General features: G+C 35.7%; 2 protein-coding genes and 1 pseudogene across 2 annotated transcripts; all 3 read left to right on the top strand.

Annotated features, from left to right (window-relative positions):
* The first annotated feature begins 1,118 nt into the window (after positions 1–1,118).
* LOC106435152 (putative F-box protein At1g47390) lies at positions 1,119–4,679 on the top strand. The gene has a single exon (XM_048739051.1). The coding sequence runs from the start codon at positions 2,724–2,726 to the stop codon at positions 3,846–3,848; it is 1,125 nt and encodes a 374-aa protein (XP_048595008.1). The 5' UTR covers positions 1,119–2,723; the 3' UTR covers positions 3,849–4,679.
* LOC125577593 lies at positions 4,640–5,287 on the top strand (annotated as a pseudogene).
* Positions 5,288–12,070: 6,783 nt separating this feature from the next.
* Positions 12,071–12,487, top strand: LOC106441552. The gene has a single exon (XM_013883357.1). It carries the CDS (start codon positions 12,071–12,073, stop codon positions 12,485–12,487), a length of 417 nt encoding a protein of 138 aa, XP_013738811.1.
* Positions 12,488–16,473: the final 3,986 nt, after the last annotated feature.

Raw genomic sequence — 16,473 nt, 5'->3', positions numbered from 1 at the left:
GTGTGATCTTGTGTAGCTTCACATGAGGCTGCTTCGTGGAGGCAATTCAGGGGAGTGTAGTGGATTTTGTTTAAGGTATTCGGTTTAAGGTTCTTCAGCACGCTAGTGTTTGGTTAGTCCTTCGGCCGTTTGGAAAATGGCATTGCTCGTGTTCATGGGCAGTGATGTTCTGCTCTGGTTTGTGGAGTTGCTGTTTTTATCTAAGGCATCCTGTTTCTTATCTCCGACGTTCTTTGGGGAAGGCCTCGTCGTTTGACTTCAGCGTTTATTTTAATGTTCTTTAATGGGTGAAGCTGCAATGTTGCGAAGTTGTGATATCCCTTGGTTTGAGATCAACGGGTTCTCCAGATTACTTGGTAAGGGACATTGGATCTGTGTCTCAATTGCATGCTGTCTTTGAGTAGTTAGTTTATAACGTCTTCTTTGGCTGCCCGGATTGAAGATGTTTTTCTCTTGTGGCGTCTTGTTTGTGTTGATGAATGTGCTGTGGTCTGTTCCTGGTTCCAGTGTGTCACCGTTCTAAGAGATCGTCTTCCAACTCCAATAATTTAGTCGTGAATCGCTTTCTCGTTCATCTCTTTTTCCGGCGCTGTTAAGCTCCACACTTGTTGCAGATTATCATGGTCCTCTAATGTACCTATTTGTAACCTTGTCTCCTTCATTTAGTTTAGTTTTTTTTTTTTGACATCGAAAGCTCCATATCTTATTAAGAAGCTACCGAGAGGATAGCCTCAGGAGCCATCCAGCTTGGAAGCTGAGAGTTTACATGGGAAAAAGAGAATCCTCGAGTTTTGCAAATGGGTCAGCTCGGAAGTTAAGAGAACGGAGAATAAAAAATATAGAGAAAAATGTAAACATAGAAAGAACGAGGTGGAACTCATCAAATTCGGCCAACATAGATGGCCAGTTGTCTTTTTCGTCTTCTTCAAATAGCTTGACTAGCTGAAGGCAGTCTGTCTTGAAGTTCATTGTGCAATGATCAAACTGGATAGAAGATTTCATAGCCCACAGAAGAGTTTGGAACTCTGCATGTAGAGGGGGGGGGGGGGGGGGGGGTGAGGACTCGATTACTAGCAAATGAACCATAAGTCATCATCCCATCTTCGTTAGTTAGGACCATTCCTCCGCCAAAAAAATTTATCTTCTTCATTTAGTTTTGTTTAGTTGTTCTTTTAAATGTTTGTTTATAAAGTTTGTCTCTGGGAGGTTACTCTTACCTCACCTGCTTATGGCTCCGAAAAAGTTGTATACCTTTGCCAGCTCTGTGTAATCTCTTGTCAGTCTAACATAAATCTAATAGATGACAATAAAAATCGATTGAGAGTACTATATTTACAGCTCAGAACTCAAATCAAATCAAATCAAATATTAATTAAGTTTATAGTTTTGATTCGGCTTGGATAGTGGATTTCACCTGTATAAGTGAGCTGAAATAAGAGGAAATTAAAAACGAAAAAAGCATAGGAGAATCCATGTGTCGTACGTTCTTGTTGTAAATCGGGTAATTTTTCTTCGGTATTTTTGCATTCTTAACAATGCTCCCGCAGCTCTTCTACTGTATGACCCTTGTCGTTTAACCTCTTCGTTAACGTCTATGAGTTGCGGTAACATGGCTGTCCTCAATGGAGGTACTTCCATTTTTTTATGGGGTTACTGCTTCTAGTCCACAAACTAGAGAGTAAGGGTTTGGGTTTGTGTTTGTGTTTTCGTTGACTTATGTAAGGAGTTATCTAAAAAGAAAAACATGAGCTATGATTAAATATGGAAAATGTATGTTTTATTGTTAATGAGATCGATAATAAACTATGAATACATAGGGAACCTAAGGACAAGAGAGTATGAATGTTTTACGAATATAGTTTAGCGATCGAGAGACTTGGATGGCCTTGTCTTGGCTTTTCCTCTTTCTTTTATAGATCTTTGGAGATGGATCGTAAGTTCGTAACAGCGAATCAGCGATGATCCTCGCGTGGATAAAATGTTTTTATGTAGTCTTTGCCTTTGATTTCTTTACGTTTTACTTTGACTCACCGAGTTCGGCGGTGAAATTCTCTCAGCCCGGGTGGGCTTTGATATCTACGTGGGTCTATCGTTCCTTCTTGGGCTTCGATAATACTTGATCTGGGCTTTATTATGCTTGGGATGAGATCTCGAACAGGGGTCACGCACATCCATCAATGTGGTGGATGCGCCCCTAATCCCAATCACTTTGTTTGGCTTTGCCTGTAAAAGAATCAGAGAAGAGAGGTATAATCTTTTGAAGGTAGAAATAGCTGATATTTATGACTTTTAAAGTGTATTTTATTTCAGTGTCCTCATTCTTTCAACTTAAAACTATCGATGTATATTTTTCTTTTTTTAGTACTAGATTTCACGTTTTAAATAAAAAAACGTTGGACAAAACAGGGGATAATTCAAGGGACAACTGTTATGTTATTTATTGACAATATTGAATAAAATAAGCCTTAGACAGAAAAAAAAATGGGACAATTCGTAAGCTAAGAGTTTAAAAAGGTAAAAAATAAGAGATTTAAACTCATCAATATGGAGACGTGTAAATATGTAACAATTTCTATGGGATATACAGTAATCTTATATGGATGGATATATTTAATGTTACAAACTCTGAATCTTTTATGTACATATCTAAGGAATAATGACCTGAAACCCTAGTTGGGAAAACATTTTAAATAAAGTAGTCAATCTAAAAGCAAAAGACCCCTATGGCAAACAAGGAGAACCTTCCATGCGATTTGATTGTAGAGATCCTCTCTCATGTCCCTCCTAATTCTCTTATCCGATTCAGAACCGTATCTAAGCAATGGAACACTCTTATCAACGACAAGGCCTTCATCAACAACAACAAGACGACGTCTCAATTCTTCTTAGCAACCAAATCCAAGATTTATGGAGTAAGAGTCAATCCAAAGATAGAGGTCAGTGAGTTAACATTAGATATTCCCGCTTTAGAATCTCTGTTACCTAGACATTTGATCAATTGTGAAGGGCTTTTGCTATGTTCCATGGGTAAAGGAGCTGTGGTTTGGAATCCGTATTTAGGACAGACTAGATGGATCGAGCCCGAGAGTAACCACCCTCTCATTAAATTTTATGGCATAGGTTATGATTATGATAATCGTTACAAGACCCTTGCATCTTATAAGAAGTACTGGGCTACCAAGACATCTTGGAAAACCCATGACTTTTCGTCTGATGCATGGAAGGACCTACACACTATGGTCATGATATCTGATAGTAGTACTCATAAGAAAGGAGGATCTATTACATTTCACACCACATGTGGTTTATCGTTGAACGGAACTTGGTATCGGATTGCTTCTTATGACAAGACAAAGTACTTGTTCTTCCTAATTAACTTTGATTTTTCGATCGAAGCATTCTACAAATTCTGTGATCTACCTTGTGAAGATAATCATCATCAGGATACTCTTGTTATTGGGGCTTTCAAAGGAGATCGGTTTTCGTTGTTAAAGCAATCCCATCTAACAAAGAAGATTCAGATTTGGCTGACCAAGAACAAGATTCATAATAAGGGTGGTGCAGATGTGGAGTGGATGAATTTCATGGAAGTGTCAGCTCCTAACTTACCGACTCTAGTACAGACTAGATCCTACTCGCAGCCAAGTTTCTTCATCGATGATAAAAGACTTGTAGTGTGTTCTTGTGACGAAACTGGCTGGGCTTGGATCTATGTTGTGGGGAACAATAACTTGATCAGAAAAATAAAAATAGATCTTGTAGATCCTTGGCCTTTGCATTGTTCCTTTACTCCTAGTTTGATCTCGGTTCCTCGAGGTAAAAAAGGTGAAGAAAAATTACAACTTTAATCTCACTACCTTCTGCTTTTTTGTTCGCTTCTTGAAGAAGCTTCAATTGATTTGGATTTTTGTGTTCATTAACAAACCATCTTCTATGTTCTAATTTTACTGTTTTTTTTTTCCTTTTTGTTTGATTTTATTTTTACTGAACAACTTCTATTAGAATATTTTGGAGCAAACAAGATACTATTTAGGGGATTCAGTTCAACTCTTGTGGTTTTGACTCTGATCTGTGATCACTATGTTAGCTTTTACTTGTTGGATTAATAAGCTTTCGGCGCACTAGTCTTGTTGAGATTTTGAAACGGAGGAGCATTTTTACATGTTCGGGAAACATGCACGTTCTACTTACTAGCATTAAAACATCACCATATTCTCACACGAGTGATTTTATAGTCTACAAAAGCTCTTTCAGAGACAGATTCTCTTTGCCTTTTTTAAAGGTACCTTCACAATTGTAAAGATTAGTGGTGAAAGTACTTCTAAGATCTCAAGAAAACAGAGCATTTCAAAACCATTTAAAACCCAACTAACGCCTAGGCATGGTAATTTTTTTCTTTCCAAGACACCTTTGTTTATGAAAACAAAAAAAATTATAACTGAAGTAAGATTTACTATAAAGAAAAAAATTATGAATGAAGTAAATATGAAAATAATAAAATAAAACGACTTGATAAACACGAACGGAGAGAGTATTGGGATTTGGGATCAAATGTGAATATGTAAACAAGTCCTAAAAACTATAAGAGTAGTCAATCTGAAAATTCGGCGACTGAGAAACAAAACAAAAGAACCCTATAATGGCCAACAATGAGAAGCTTCCATGGGACTCTTGGTGGAAGATATCCTCTCTCGTGTCCCTCCTATACCACTTGTCCGATTCAGAACCGTGTGCAAGCGATGGAACACTCTCTTTGGCGACAAGACTTTCATCAATAACCACAAGATGTCGACGTTTCAGTTTATTTTAGTAACTAAATCCAAGATTTATTCGGTAAGCCTCAATCCCGAGATAGAGGTGCGTGAGTTATCCTTAGATATCCCTGGTTTAATATCTCAGACACCTAATGACTTGGCCGATTGCAATGAGCTCTTGCTATTTGGCATGAATAAAGGAGCTGTGGCTTGTAACCCGTGGTTAGGAAAGCCAGACGCATCCAGAAGCCAGACGTATCCATGCCGGATGTAACCAACCTAGACTGAATTTTTTAGGTTATGATAATAATGATAAGAGAGCTGACAAAAATGTTTATAAGACCCTTGTGTATTGTCTGAAGTTTGCAGGTACATATAGGTGGAAAATCCATGACTTTGCCACATATGCGTGGAAAGACCTAGTTTTGGAAGAACCAAAACAAGGAACACCGCGTAGTAATAGTAGTCTTTCTTTCCACTCAACAAGAGCTGTGTCGTTGAATGGATCTTTGAATTGGGTACATGAGTCATGACTCATCTTACGTTCGTCATTTTAAGCTTCAGTTTTTTTGAGCTTTCCACTCAACAAGAGCTGTGTCATAATTGAATGGATCTTTGAATTGGGTACATAACTCATCTTACGTTCGTCATTTTAAGCTTCAGTTTTTCTAGCGAAACTTTCTCGATATTTTGTCATCTACCATCTGAGAAGAACGCTTGTAAAGATGCTCTTGTGCTTAGGGTTTATAGAGGAGTTCGGTTTTCGTTGTTACAGCAGTGCCATATAACAAAGAAGATTAATATTTGGGTGACCAAGAACAATATTGCAAGTGGGTGCCATAGAAAAGTGAAATGGAGGAATTTCATGGTGGCTTTATTTCCTTTATTTTGGCTTTTTGTTTGGTCGTTTCGGAAACTAGAGTCCTTTCATGCGATTTTGTTGTTTAGAACGGATCAGATTGAAGCTCCTACGGATGGGTAAGATCTTTCTTTTTAGGTTTTGGCTTTAGAATTATAGCTGTAGAGAATTTGGATGTTGAAACTTTTAGCTGTTAATTTAAGTTTTATTAAAATTAAATTGGTAGTTAAAATTGTAGAAGATTTGAATAATATTTTAAATATTTTATTTAAATGTAAAATTATACTATGATTGAAAATTATATATATATACGATTATAAAACAGTACAATATGGATCTCAAATGAACAAGAAAAAAAATCAATGATTAATTTTTTAATCTTAAATTTTAATAAAATTGTTATAAACTTAAATAAAAGATTTATGAAGGGAAGAAAAGAAGAAAATACTTTTCGAGAAAAAAGTTGTAAAATCATGTATTGTTGCCTTTAAGAAAAACAAACAAAAGAAGAAAAAGGGTTTTATAAGAACTTTATAAACTTTAATTAATATGATTTATTTTTTAAATAGCCTTATTGGTAAAAAAAGTTGCAGAAACTTTCTAATACCACAAAACCCTCAGAGTCCTAATGCCAATCGGACCCTGAATGTTGAATGGAATCACTAAGTTTAAGTCTAGAGGCCATGAATTCAATTCGGTTATAATATTCTTCCGAAGAATTTGCTAGCTTTCACTTGTTGGATTATTGAGCTTTTGCGATAGTTATAAAATTGTTTTGTTTGAGTAGATCTTGTATATTCATCATCTTAACGTAAGCACAACCTTGCCAAAGTGACTGACCCCCCTTCCCACGAGACATCTTTTGAGCTTTATCTTTAACCACCAGAATATTGTGAATTGGTTTATAAAGTCTAAATATATTACCTCGCATTTTGAGTATAAGATGACCAGTTTTAACCATATATATATAAGAATTTATACCTTATAAGACAGATAATTGCTAACATATCACCTAAAAGTTTTTCAACACTTGCAAATTTCTGGGATACGGATTTTCATTTTATCGAAAAAGGATGTTAATGTACGGTGAAATTGTAAAACTACAATCCTTGGCTCGTCTGGTTGTTCATTATATTTAAAACATACTAGATTTTGAATTGCACTTTCTAAACATGAGACATTTTTATTGTGAAGTTTGTGTAACGACGCATTATATGTAGATTACGAGGGTACCAAGACGTGTTTACTAGCAACACATAGAAGATTAAAGTGTGTAAAAAGAAACTTATGCATTAACGTTGCATTATATATTATTGAAGAAAATACAGGGTGCATTATATATTAATGAAGAAAATACAGGGTTCATGTACCGGCTTATCTATCAGCACCTTGTTTGATGTGTATGGTGCATTAAATCTATTATTCATGCTTGTATCAAGACACCTGTGGTCAGAGAGTGCTATAACTGAATCAGTGACTTGCATGTTTAGCACCTTATACATCACTAAATGATTCTCTTGATACTAATTTTTTTCATTTTGAGTTGAGCCGGACAAATAATTAGAAATATGGGCGATTTGGTGTTTTAGGATCATCACTGTTTTATTCGAATTTAGATTCAATTTATTTATGTCATTTTTAGATTTTATATACGTGGTTTTCTTTTAAAATTAATTTACTATAAACATTTCAGTATTTTATTCGGTTTTTGGTAAATTTCAGATGTCCCCTAATTTGCTTGCCTCCTTCCTTACTTTTAAGAAAAAAATAATATTTATGAATTTGAGTATTGATCTTATAAGTTGATTGAAATATATGTTACCGTAAGTAGTACATTAATGTTCTTTTTTTTTTTTGAAACATCAATGCATTATAACTAAAAAACGTAGGGTCCGATTGGTAATGGCTGTAGCTTTAAAAATTTTGCTGTAGAAAAAAATCTGTAAACTTTTTGCTGTGGCTTTAGATTTTATTGCTGTAGAATTTTATTGAAGCACTAAAAAATTGCTTTGGATATTTGGCTCTGCAGAGCACTTGTACAGCTGTAGGTTATTTTAAGAGCTGTAATTTCAAAAAAAAAATTAAAGCTTGATTGCTCTAAATTTGGTGCTGTAGAAATAAATAGGACTGTGGACAGCACCTACAGCAACTACCAATCACCCACGTAGTCCAACCCAAAGTTTAGGTGGCAGTAGCCGAATACAAGACTGACTTCGCAAGGGAGTCAGCCATACCATTCAAGTTTTTAGGAATAAAGAAGAAGACAATACAATCAAAAGAAAGAGATAGATGCTCGATGTCCCGAGTGATTCCGTAGAGTTCCGTCGGGTGATACTTCGAGTTGATAACAGCAATAAGTGCTTGACAATCTGATTTAAACCAGATTCTTGAGAGGCCCAAATCAAGGGCATGGAGAAGGGCTGATCTAATGGCTAAGGCTTCGGCCATTTGGGGAGAAGGTGTATGATCGAAGGTCGCAGTTCCCTGTAGTAAGCTTTCCTCCCTGTTGATGTTGAAGATCCAGGCGCATCCTGCTCTGTTTGTCGTTGCTTGCCATGCTGCATCAGAACAGCATATCGCCTCCATACGGTCCAGATTCATATGAGAAGGCTGACAGTGCCCGGGGTTAACTGATGGGGTGATTTGATGAGCTGACGTCCATTCTCTTGCATTCCTAATAGCTCTCGACAGGATATCAGCAGGTAGTGATGCTCTGCTTTCGAAGATATGATAATTGCGAGCTGCCCCAACAAATCCAAGGAAATAAGTTTTCTGGTACTCCCAGTGGTGGAAGGCATGTGTCAGTTAGCGATGAGAGAAAGGCTTCCTTGAAAGATTCATAGTTAGAGGGGTTGAAGTTCTGTTTCCAAATGTGTGCATCCCATACTTGTCTGGTGAGACGACAATGTAGGAAGAGATGGTCTGTAGTCTCGTACTCTCCACAGTGCCGACAACTACTGTGGGAAAGAAGACCCCGCCTTGCTAGATTCTCCCCTATGGCAAGAGCTCCCTGAGTTATCTTCCACATGAATAACTGAAGTTTTGGGGACATTTTATTAGCCCATATCGCCTTATACATGTGTTGATCGGTGGTCTGTTCGACCTGGCCCATAGTCGTTGCAACATAATAACCCGACTTTGCTGTATATGTCCCTGATTTTGAAGCAAGCCAGGCATAGGAGTCTGCAGTTCCCATGATGCTTGGTTTGAAGTTCAGGATATGGGATCGGTATTGCGGTAGAATGCTCTCAATCCGTGTCACGTTCCAGTCCAAGCTCCCTCTGCAGAGAAGGTCCGCCACTACTAGATCTTGGTGTTCTTCCTTAACCGGACCCATCGGTCTCATCGGAGTTGTCATACTGAGCCAAGGAACTTTCCAAATTCTCGTACTCTCCCCATCTCCAATAACTTTACTCAGGTTAGTGACTAGTAACTTTCCAAATTCTCGTACTCTCCCCATCTCCCCATGCTCGTGAAGAGGTCCTTCTTGCGTCGGCCGAATTGTTCCGGTAGCCCTAAATACTTTCCTACCCCTCCCTCTTGCTCTATCCCGAGGCGTTGTTTAACACGTTGCCGTATTGCCTGCGGGGTCTTGGCCGAGAAGGAGATGGAAAACTTGGATGCATTGATCAACTGGCCGGAGGACATTCTATATTGGTGGAGGATATCCAACAGAGCGGAACAACTCTCCTCATCCGTTTCCAGGAAGAACATTGTGTCGTCAGCAAACAAGAGATGGTTTAGTCGGGGTGCTGGCGTTGCCACTCTAAGGCCTGGCATATGACCGCTACGTTGTGCTCGCCTACAGAGTCCCGACAGCACTTCTCCGCAGAGAATGAAGATGTAAGGGGATATCGGATCTCCTTGTCGGATTCCTCTGGATGAAAGTATTTTACCATGGACCGAATCGTTGATTAGGAATGAATAGGAGACCGTCTTCACACATTGCATGATTAAATTAACCAGCGAAGCCGCAAAGCCGAAACGGTGCAGAACTGCTTCGATGAAATGCCATTCTAGCCGATCATACGCCTTACTCATGTCCATTTTGACTGCCATCGAACAGTGTATCTCCGCCTCCGATATCTTAAGTGTATGGAGTATCTCGTGAGTAATAAGGACATTATCCGAGATGGCTCTCCCCGGTACGAATGCTGACTGCGTCTCAGAAATAATGTCCTGAAGGATAAGTTTTAACCGGAGTGAGAGGATCTTCGTGATAACCTTATATGTTACGTTGCACAACGCGATCGGACGATAATCAGCCACCAGTTTGGCTCCTGTGATCTTTGGTATGAGGCGCACATATGTGATATTGGTAACTGGCGGTAAGACCCCTGATCGAAAGAACGACTGCACTTCTGAAGTCAAAGCTGGCCCGACAGTGCCCCAATTGGAGTGAAAGAAACTCGCCGAGAACCCATCGGGACCGGTGCTTTGTCTGGATGGATAAGGAACAAAGCATTCTTTACCTCTGCAGAATCAGGAACGGAGCAGATCTTCTCATTAGTGAGTTCGGAGATGGTAGGTGTTATCGCCATCCCAACTATTTCGGTAGTAGTAGTTAGTGTGTTGTCGGTGTTGTCTGAAGAGTAAATATTCGCAAAATATTTAGCAATCTGATCCGCAATCTGTTCTTCTTCATAGTAAGCTGTGCCAGTTGTGTCCTCCAGAACAGTCATTCTGTTCCGAGCTCGTCGTCCTTTGGCCATCGCGTGGAAATAACCGGTGTTCTTGTCTCCCGAGGACAACCACATGATCCGACTTCTTTGTCGCCAGAATTCCTCCTCCGCTTTGTATGCCGCCATGAGTTTCTGATTGAGGAAAGCTATTTGGTTGTCGTTCCCTCGCGGGTCTGACATTGCCATGTCTAGGTGCTCTTTTAGTCGTTTGATCTCTTCTTTGCTGTTGAAATAATGCTCCCGCGTCCAAGTGCAGATGGCACGCCTGCACATAGCTAGGCGGGTGTTGACTGAGGCATCTTCGGGTGCACCCCAGACCTCTGCAATCAGTTGCTTCACGGCCTCATTATCTCGGAGCCTACGATCATATCGAAAAAGGCGCTTCCTCTTCCGTTGTGCTGAATCGAAGACTGTGATCACCGGGCGGTGATCTGACCCCTCGAACCCGAGATAGTGGCATCTACCGGTAGGGAAACTATCAGACCACGCCGGGTTGATCAGTGTACGATCTAGTCTGCAGTATACAAGGTGATCTCGTCTTTTGCCTCTCCATGACAACGATATTCCAGTGTGTTTGAGATCAAACAAGTCACACTGAGCAAGCATATTGCGGAAAGCACCAAAAGTGCCTTCAGCCCGCAAACTTGTTCCAGCCATATGAAACATATGTTACAGATTATTTTAATATTCATGTGAGAAGATATGAAACATATGTTACAGATTATTCACCTGAGACAACCATGCAAACTTGTTCCAGCCATAAGTCATACATGTTCACTGTTCAAAATTTAGGTTTAGGTGTTTATAGTTTAAAATTAAGGGTTTAGATATAGTGTTAATTTAGTTAATTTTGTTTTTATGGTTTTTATACTATTTGGTATATAAAATCTTTTCAGAGTGCCTAAATCATACTAATCAACAACTTTTTTAAAAATTAATTTGATGTGCAAATAACTATCATGAAATTAATTATGGGTTTCAAATATCTTTTTTAGGAATTTTGCCAGTAGGTCAACTTTTTGTTGGTTATATAAACTTTACATAATTTAATAAGTTTATTGAAGTAAGATTTTTCATTATTAAATATACATTTTTATTCAACCATAAAACATGTTTTTCTTATTTTTTTGTTAAAACATCAAAAATCATGTTACATGTACTCTCTTTCCTGCACATGTAAAATTTAGCTGCAACATACAAATTATCGTACGTTATAACATTCCATGTACGTAACTTTTTGTAGAATAAAAAAAATAGGACGTAATAATCGTGCGTATACATTAATTTAAGTAAGATCCGCGAATGGATTTTTTGTAATTTTCGTTTTTATCCATATATAGATTTGTATCTACTTTTACGTATTTATTATTCAATCAAGACACATGTTACATGTACTTCTTTTTAGAAGCATATGAACACAAGTACGTGTGTACTCTCTCTCGTGTAGAAAAGAAGAGATGACAATTAAAAGAAACACGTGACAAAAATACTCATTTCCATTCCACATAATCTCATTCTTAAATGCCCCCCCTAAATTTAGAATGTTCTTTCTGTTTGTGTTCCAACTTCTATCCGTAAGAGCGTGATCCATAGAAGTCAATAAGACAAAACAATACACGGATATTGATCCTTGCGCTGCTCTTCTTATAAATTTGCATTGATCGATGTCGACATTGAAAATCAAGAAGAGATAAACAAACAAAAACATATAATATAGAAACTATGGAGGCTTTCTCCACCACTAACCAAACACTCCAAATCTCCGGGAAACGTCAATGTTTATCACATACTCCATTGCAGTCCACAAAGTCGTTGTCATGGTCAATACCGGAATTCTAGGATTACTTCAGCTCATAAACCAACAGTCATCTGGTTTTGAAACACATAAAGCAGCATTCCTCTCTTTCTGCGTATTCATTTTGTTCTACGCCATTCTTCGCGTCCGTGAAGCCATTGACTGGCGGCTGCGTCCCGGTATAGTGCCCAGGCTCGTGGGACACGCAAGCCATCTATTTGGAGGTCTAGCCGTTCTTGTGTTAGTCTCTGTAGTTTACGTGCCGTTTGCTTTAGTCCTTCTTCTTCTCTGGTTTCTCTGGCTCTCCGTGGTGGTTTACGATACTTTCAATGCATTCATGATCTACTCGGAGGCGAGCATATCCGGCTCTGATTCACCACAACTACCGCCGGTGTAAGATGTTACGGTTTGCGTATAGAATGAGTGTGAGATCTACTGCTAACCCTCCAAAACAAAACAAAAAATGAACAAAAAAATAAAATAGGTATGCGCGGGATGGATTTTGGTAGAGTTTATTGATTGTAGAAGTTGAAATATTTTTGTAAAAATATTTGATAAATTTGCATAGAAACTTTTCTGTATTTAAAAGTCCATCAAAGATATAACAAGTTTAAGAATCTACTTTTAAACCAAGTTGCGTTGGTCAAGTTGTAAAATAGCTCCAAGTGGAACTTCCGTCATGAGTTTGATTCATTTTGGTCACCTAGTCGTGCTATATATTGATGGATTAATTGCATATTCGGATGCAAGATTTTGTGGGATTAGTTTTTGGGCCTAAAAAATTTTTGGGTTCCTTATGGTAAAATCGATATACAGTCAATCGGAACCAAATGCTTTGAACGACTAGTCGAGAAGAATAGGCGTTAATACATAACTTTGGCTAATGATACTAAATTTTAATATAACTCCAAAATCAGAAACCAAAATTTTGAATAATTGATTTTAATGAGTTTAAAATTCATCAAAACAATAACTTTATATTTTATAAAAGTGTCAGATTCATAAACTGGCAATTGTGAATTGCATTACAATGTCATATTTCATAAATCAGTGAATACAAAAATTCTGTTTTTAAAACTGGATCCAATTAATGTTAAGATGGATAAATAATAGATATAGTTATTTAACATCTTCTTTCATATGCCAAATACCAATGCTAAAATTGCATCTTCATAGAGGATTTATTCAAAGTAGTTGGCACAAAACAAAAGCAAAAAAAAAAGGGAAACAAACGTTGCCTTGAAAGTTTAAATGGGTTATTTTGTCCCTATTTTGTTAACCCGTCAGCTGCGTTATTGTTATAGTTTTTGTGTCCACTTGAACTTGAGCTTGAACTGAATAAAATGAAATTTATTTCTCCAATTCTCAATACTGGCTTAAACCCGCACAATTGCGCGAGATGAATGTTATATATAAAAATAAATTTTATATATTATTATTTATTTGTATTCATTTACGTATTGTATTATGTATATAATTAAATTAAAGTAAAGACATAAATCAAAACATTACATCTTGTATATTTACAATATTTTTTCAGTAAATAAATCAAAACAATTATTTTATTTATTTTATATGGTATATAACTAAATTTCAATGATACAGATATACTACATAGATATATAGTATATTCTAATATAAATATTTATTATTAAGAATTCATACTCATATAAACACAAAATTTCTAATGTGCGATTTTTTGAATGCAAATTTCAAAATTAAAATATTAAGGTTTCAATACATTTTTAATACAACTTTAGAAATTATCATATTTAAGTATTTTTCTATTTTATATAGTTTAATTTTAAACTATATTAATATATAGAAAATTTGCCAAAAATGACTCAAAACTTGATTTTGAATACAAAAGTGTACCCCAAATTCAATCAAATGCAAAAGTAACCCAAAAGCCTAGTGAAATTACAACAATCCCCTTAATGAACAAACAAAAAACATGTATTCAATTTTACCATTATAACCCTCCGTTAGAGAAGACTTCTTTGTAAGTCTTCTCGTTCAATAGATCTTAAAAATAATTTTATAATTTTATAAAAAATATTTTGATGAGTAAAAAATTGAAATCATGTAATAATAAACATTTCTCAATGATGTAAATTTAGTTCATCTCAAATTGAATTATTTTCAACATAGATGAGTGAATGTATATTGGCTCATGAGTCATTGGTTTAGGGTTTGGTAGTATATGTTATAGTAGTGTATGTATCTTTAGGGTTAGATTCTGAAATCTTACCTTTATTTTTTTCTTTTTCAAATTAACTCATATATGTTTAGTAACTATCTAATAACTTGATTTAAACACTTTCTAAGTTTTTTTTTAAGTTTAAAAAAGTGTTTTTTGGTATAGTTAATTGATTTTAGGGTCTGAAAAACTCACAAAAGACTTAAAAAGACTTAAAAAGAAGTCTTCAGACACATTCCGCCTAAATTTTAGTAGAATTTATGGTTCCCGCGAATATTTTTGAATAATTTAGGTTTCCCGTCTAAATCAAAGTCTTCCATAAGTCTTCCAGGAGTCTTGCATAAGTTTTTCAGGAGTCTTCCATAAGTCTTCCAGAAGTCTTCCAGAGAAATTTCTCATGGATTAGATATTAAAAATAATTTAAAGTTTTTATAAAAAGTATTTTCATGGGTTAAAATTTGAAATCGTGTAATAATAAACATTTTTCAATGATGTAAATTTCGTTTATCTGAAAGTGAATTATTTTCAACATAGATGAGTGTATGTAGATAGTTCATGAGTCATTGGTATAGGGTTTGGTAACATATGTTATAGTATTGTTGGTATCTTTAGGGTTAGATTTAAAATTTTATCTTCATTTTTTTTCCTTTTTCAAATTGATCTATATATGTTTAGTAACTATCTAATAATTTTATTTAAACACTTTTTAAATTTTTTTAAATTTAAAAAGGTTTTTTTGCATAGTTATTTGATTTTAGAGTTTAGAAAACTCACAAAAAAAATAAAAAGAAGTCTTCCGGTATATCCCGCCTAAATTTTACTTCCTAAATTTTGGAATTATTTAGGTTTCCCGCTTAAATCAAAGTCTTCTATAAGTCTTACATAAGTTTTCCATGAGTCTTCCATAAGTCTTCCAGAAGTCTTCTGGGTCGAAAATATTTAACCTAATTAGAATTTTTGTCTCCTTATATAAAAAAAAATTACGCATTCTCTTTCTTCCTCTCAAATGGCTGCAACAAAAATGTAATGTTTCTCACTTTAAAATTTTCCAACCTCTCTTTATTCTCTTTGAGAATTCTCCAACCTCTCTTTATTCTCTTTGAACATCAAAACACCAAACTTCATATCCATTTCTCACTTTTTCTTATGTCTTCTCACTAACTTTTCTTCTTTTTGCAGGTTTTTCACTGCATGATTCTTATCTTTCACTCTTTTAAAGTAGATCTCTAAATTTTGGATATGAATTTATGTGTGTGTTTATATGTTATATTTTAAAAAGCTATAGATTCAACATACTGTGACTGTTTTATTTATTTTGTATTTTCATTTTTTGAAGTTTTTCTCTGTTTTGAAGTCATTTGAATATTTTTGAATTTGCAGCTTTTTCCAGATCTGAGAGACTTTGAAAGACTTCTCAGAAGACTTTCAGACTCTCCGAAGACTTCTCAGAAGCCTTCGTAGAAAGTCTTCTAATGCATTTTGTGCTAGAAAACTTCCCACGAAGTCTTCAAGAAGTCTTCCGAAGTCTTCTGCCTAAAGTGGTGTAAATTTTGGATATGTATTTTGCGTGTTTTATATATTAGATTCTAAAAACTTATAGATCCAACCTAATGTGAATGTTTTGTTTATTATCTAAAAATTTATTTTTGAAGTCTTCTCTATTTTGAAATCATTTGAAAGCTTTTAAATATGCAAATTTTTCGGATCTGAGACAGATTTTGGAAGACTTCTGGGATAATTTTTGGAAGATTCTCAGAAGACTTCTTGGGAAATCTTCTAATGTATTTTATGCTAGAAGACTTTCCACGAAGTCTTCAGAAATCTTCCAATGTTTTCTGCCCAATGTGGTACAAAGAGATGATGTGAAGTGGAGTCCAAGTTTATCTATGTTGAGGAATAATATCTAGCTGTGTAATAATTTTGTTTATGATCGTTTTATGATTTGTATGTGTAATATTTTAATTGTGAATTATATTGTAAACTTTAAGAGATGTTAATCAAAAGAATGGTAAATATGTTCATGTTTTGCCAAAAGTATTTGACTTCATTAAAGTTATTGATGCAACATACCAAAAAATATTTTAATTGTTCTACCCACACATAACAAAACACAACAACACAAAAACTTAGTAAAATTTGCTAAAACTAAGAGAGAAAACTTCTCAAGAAACCTTAGTCAAATT

The sequence above is a fragment of the Brassica napus genome, chromosome A9 (genome assembly GCF_020379485.1).
Source record: "Brassica napus cultivar Da-Ae chromosome A9, Da-Ae, whole genome shotgun sequence".
Taxonomy (NCBI): Eukaryota; Viridiplantae; Streptophyta; class Magnoliopsida; order Brassicales; family Brassicaceae; genus Brassica; species Brassica napus.
Note: the sequence above shows the minus strand (reverse complement) of the source record. Positions and strands in the feature narration are given on the sequence as shown.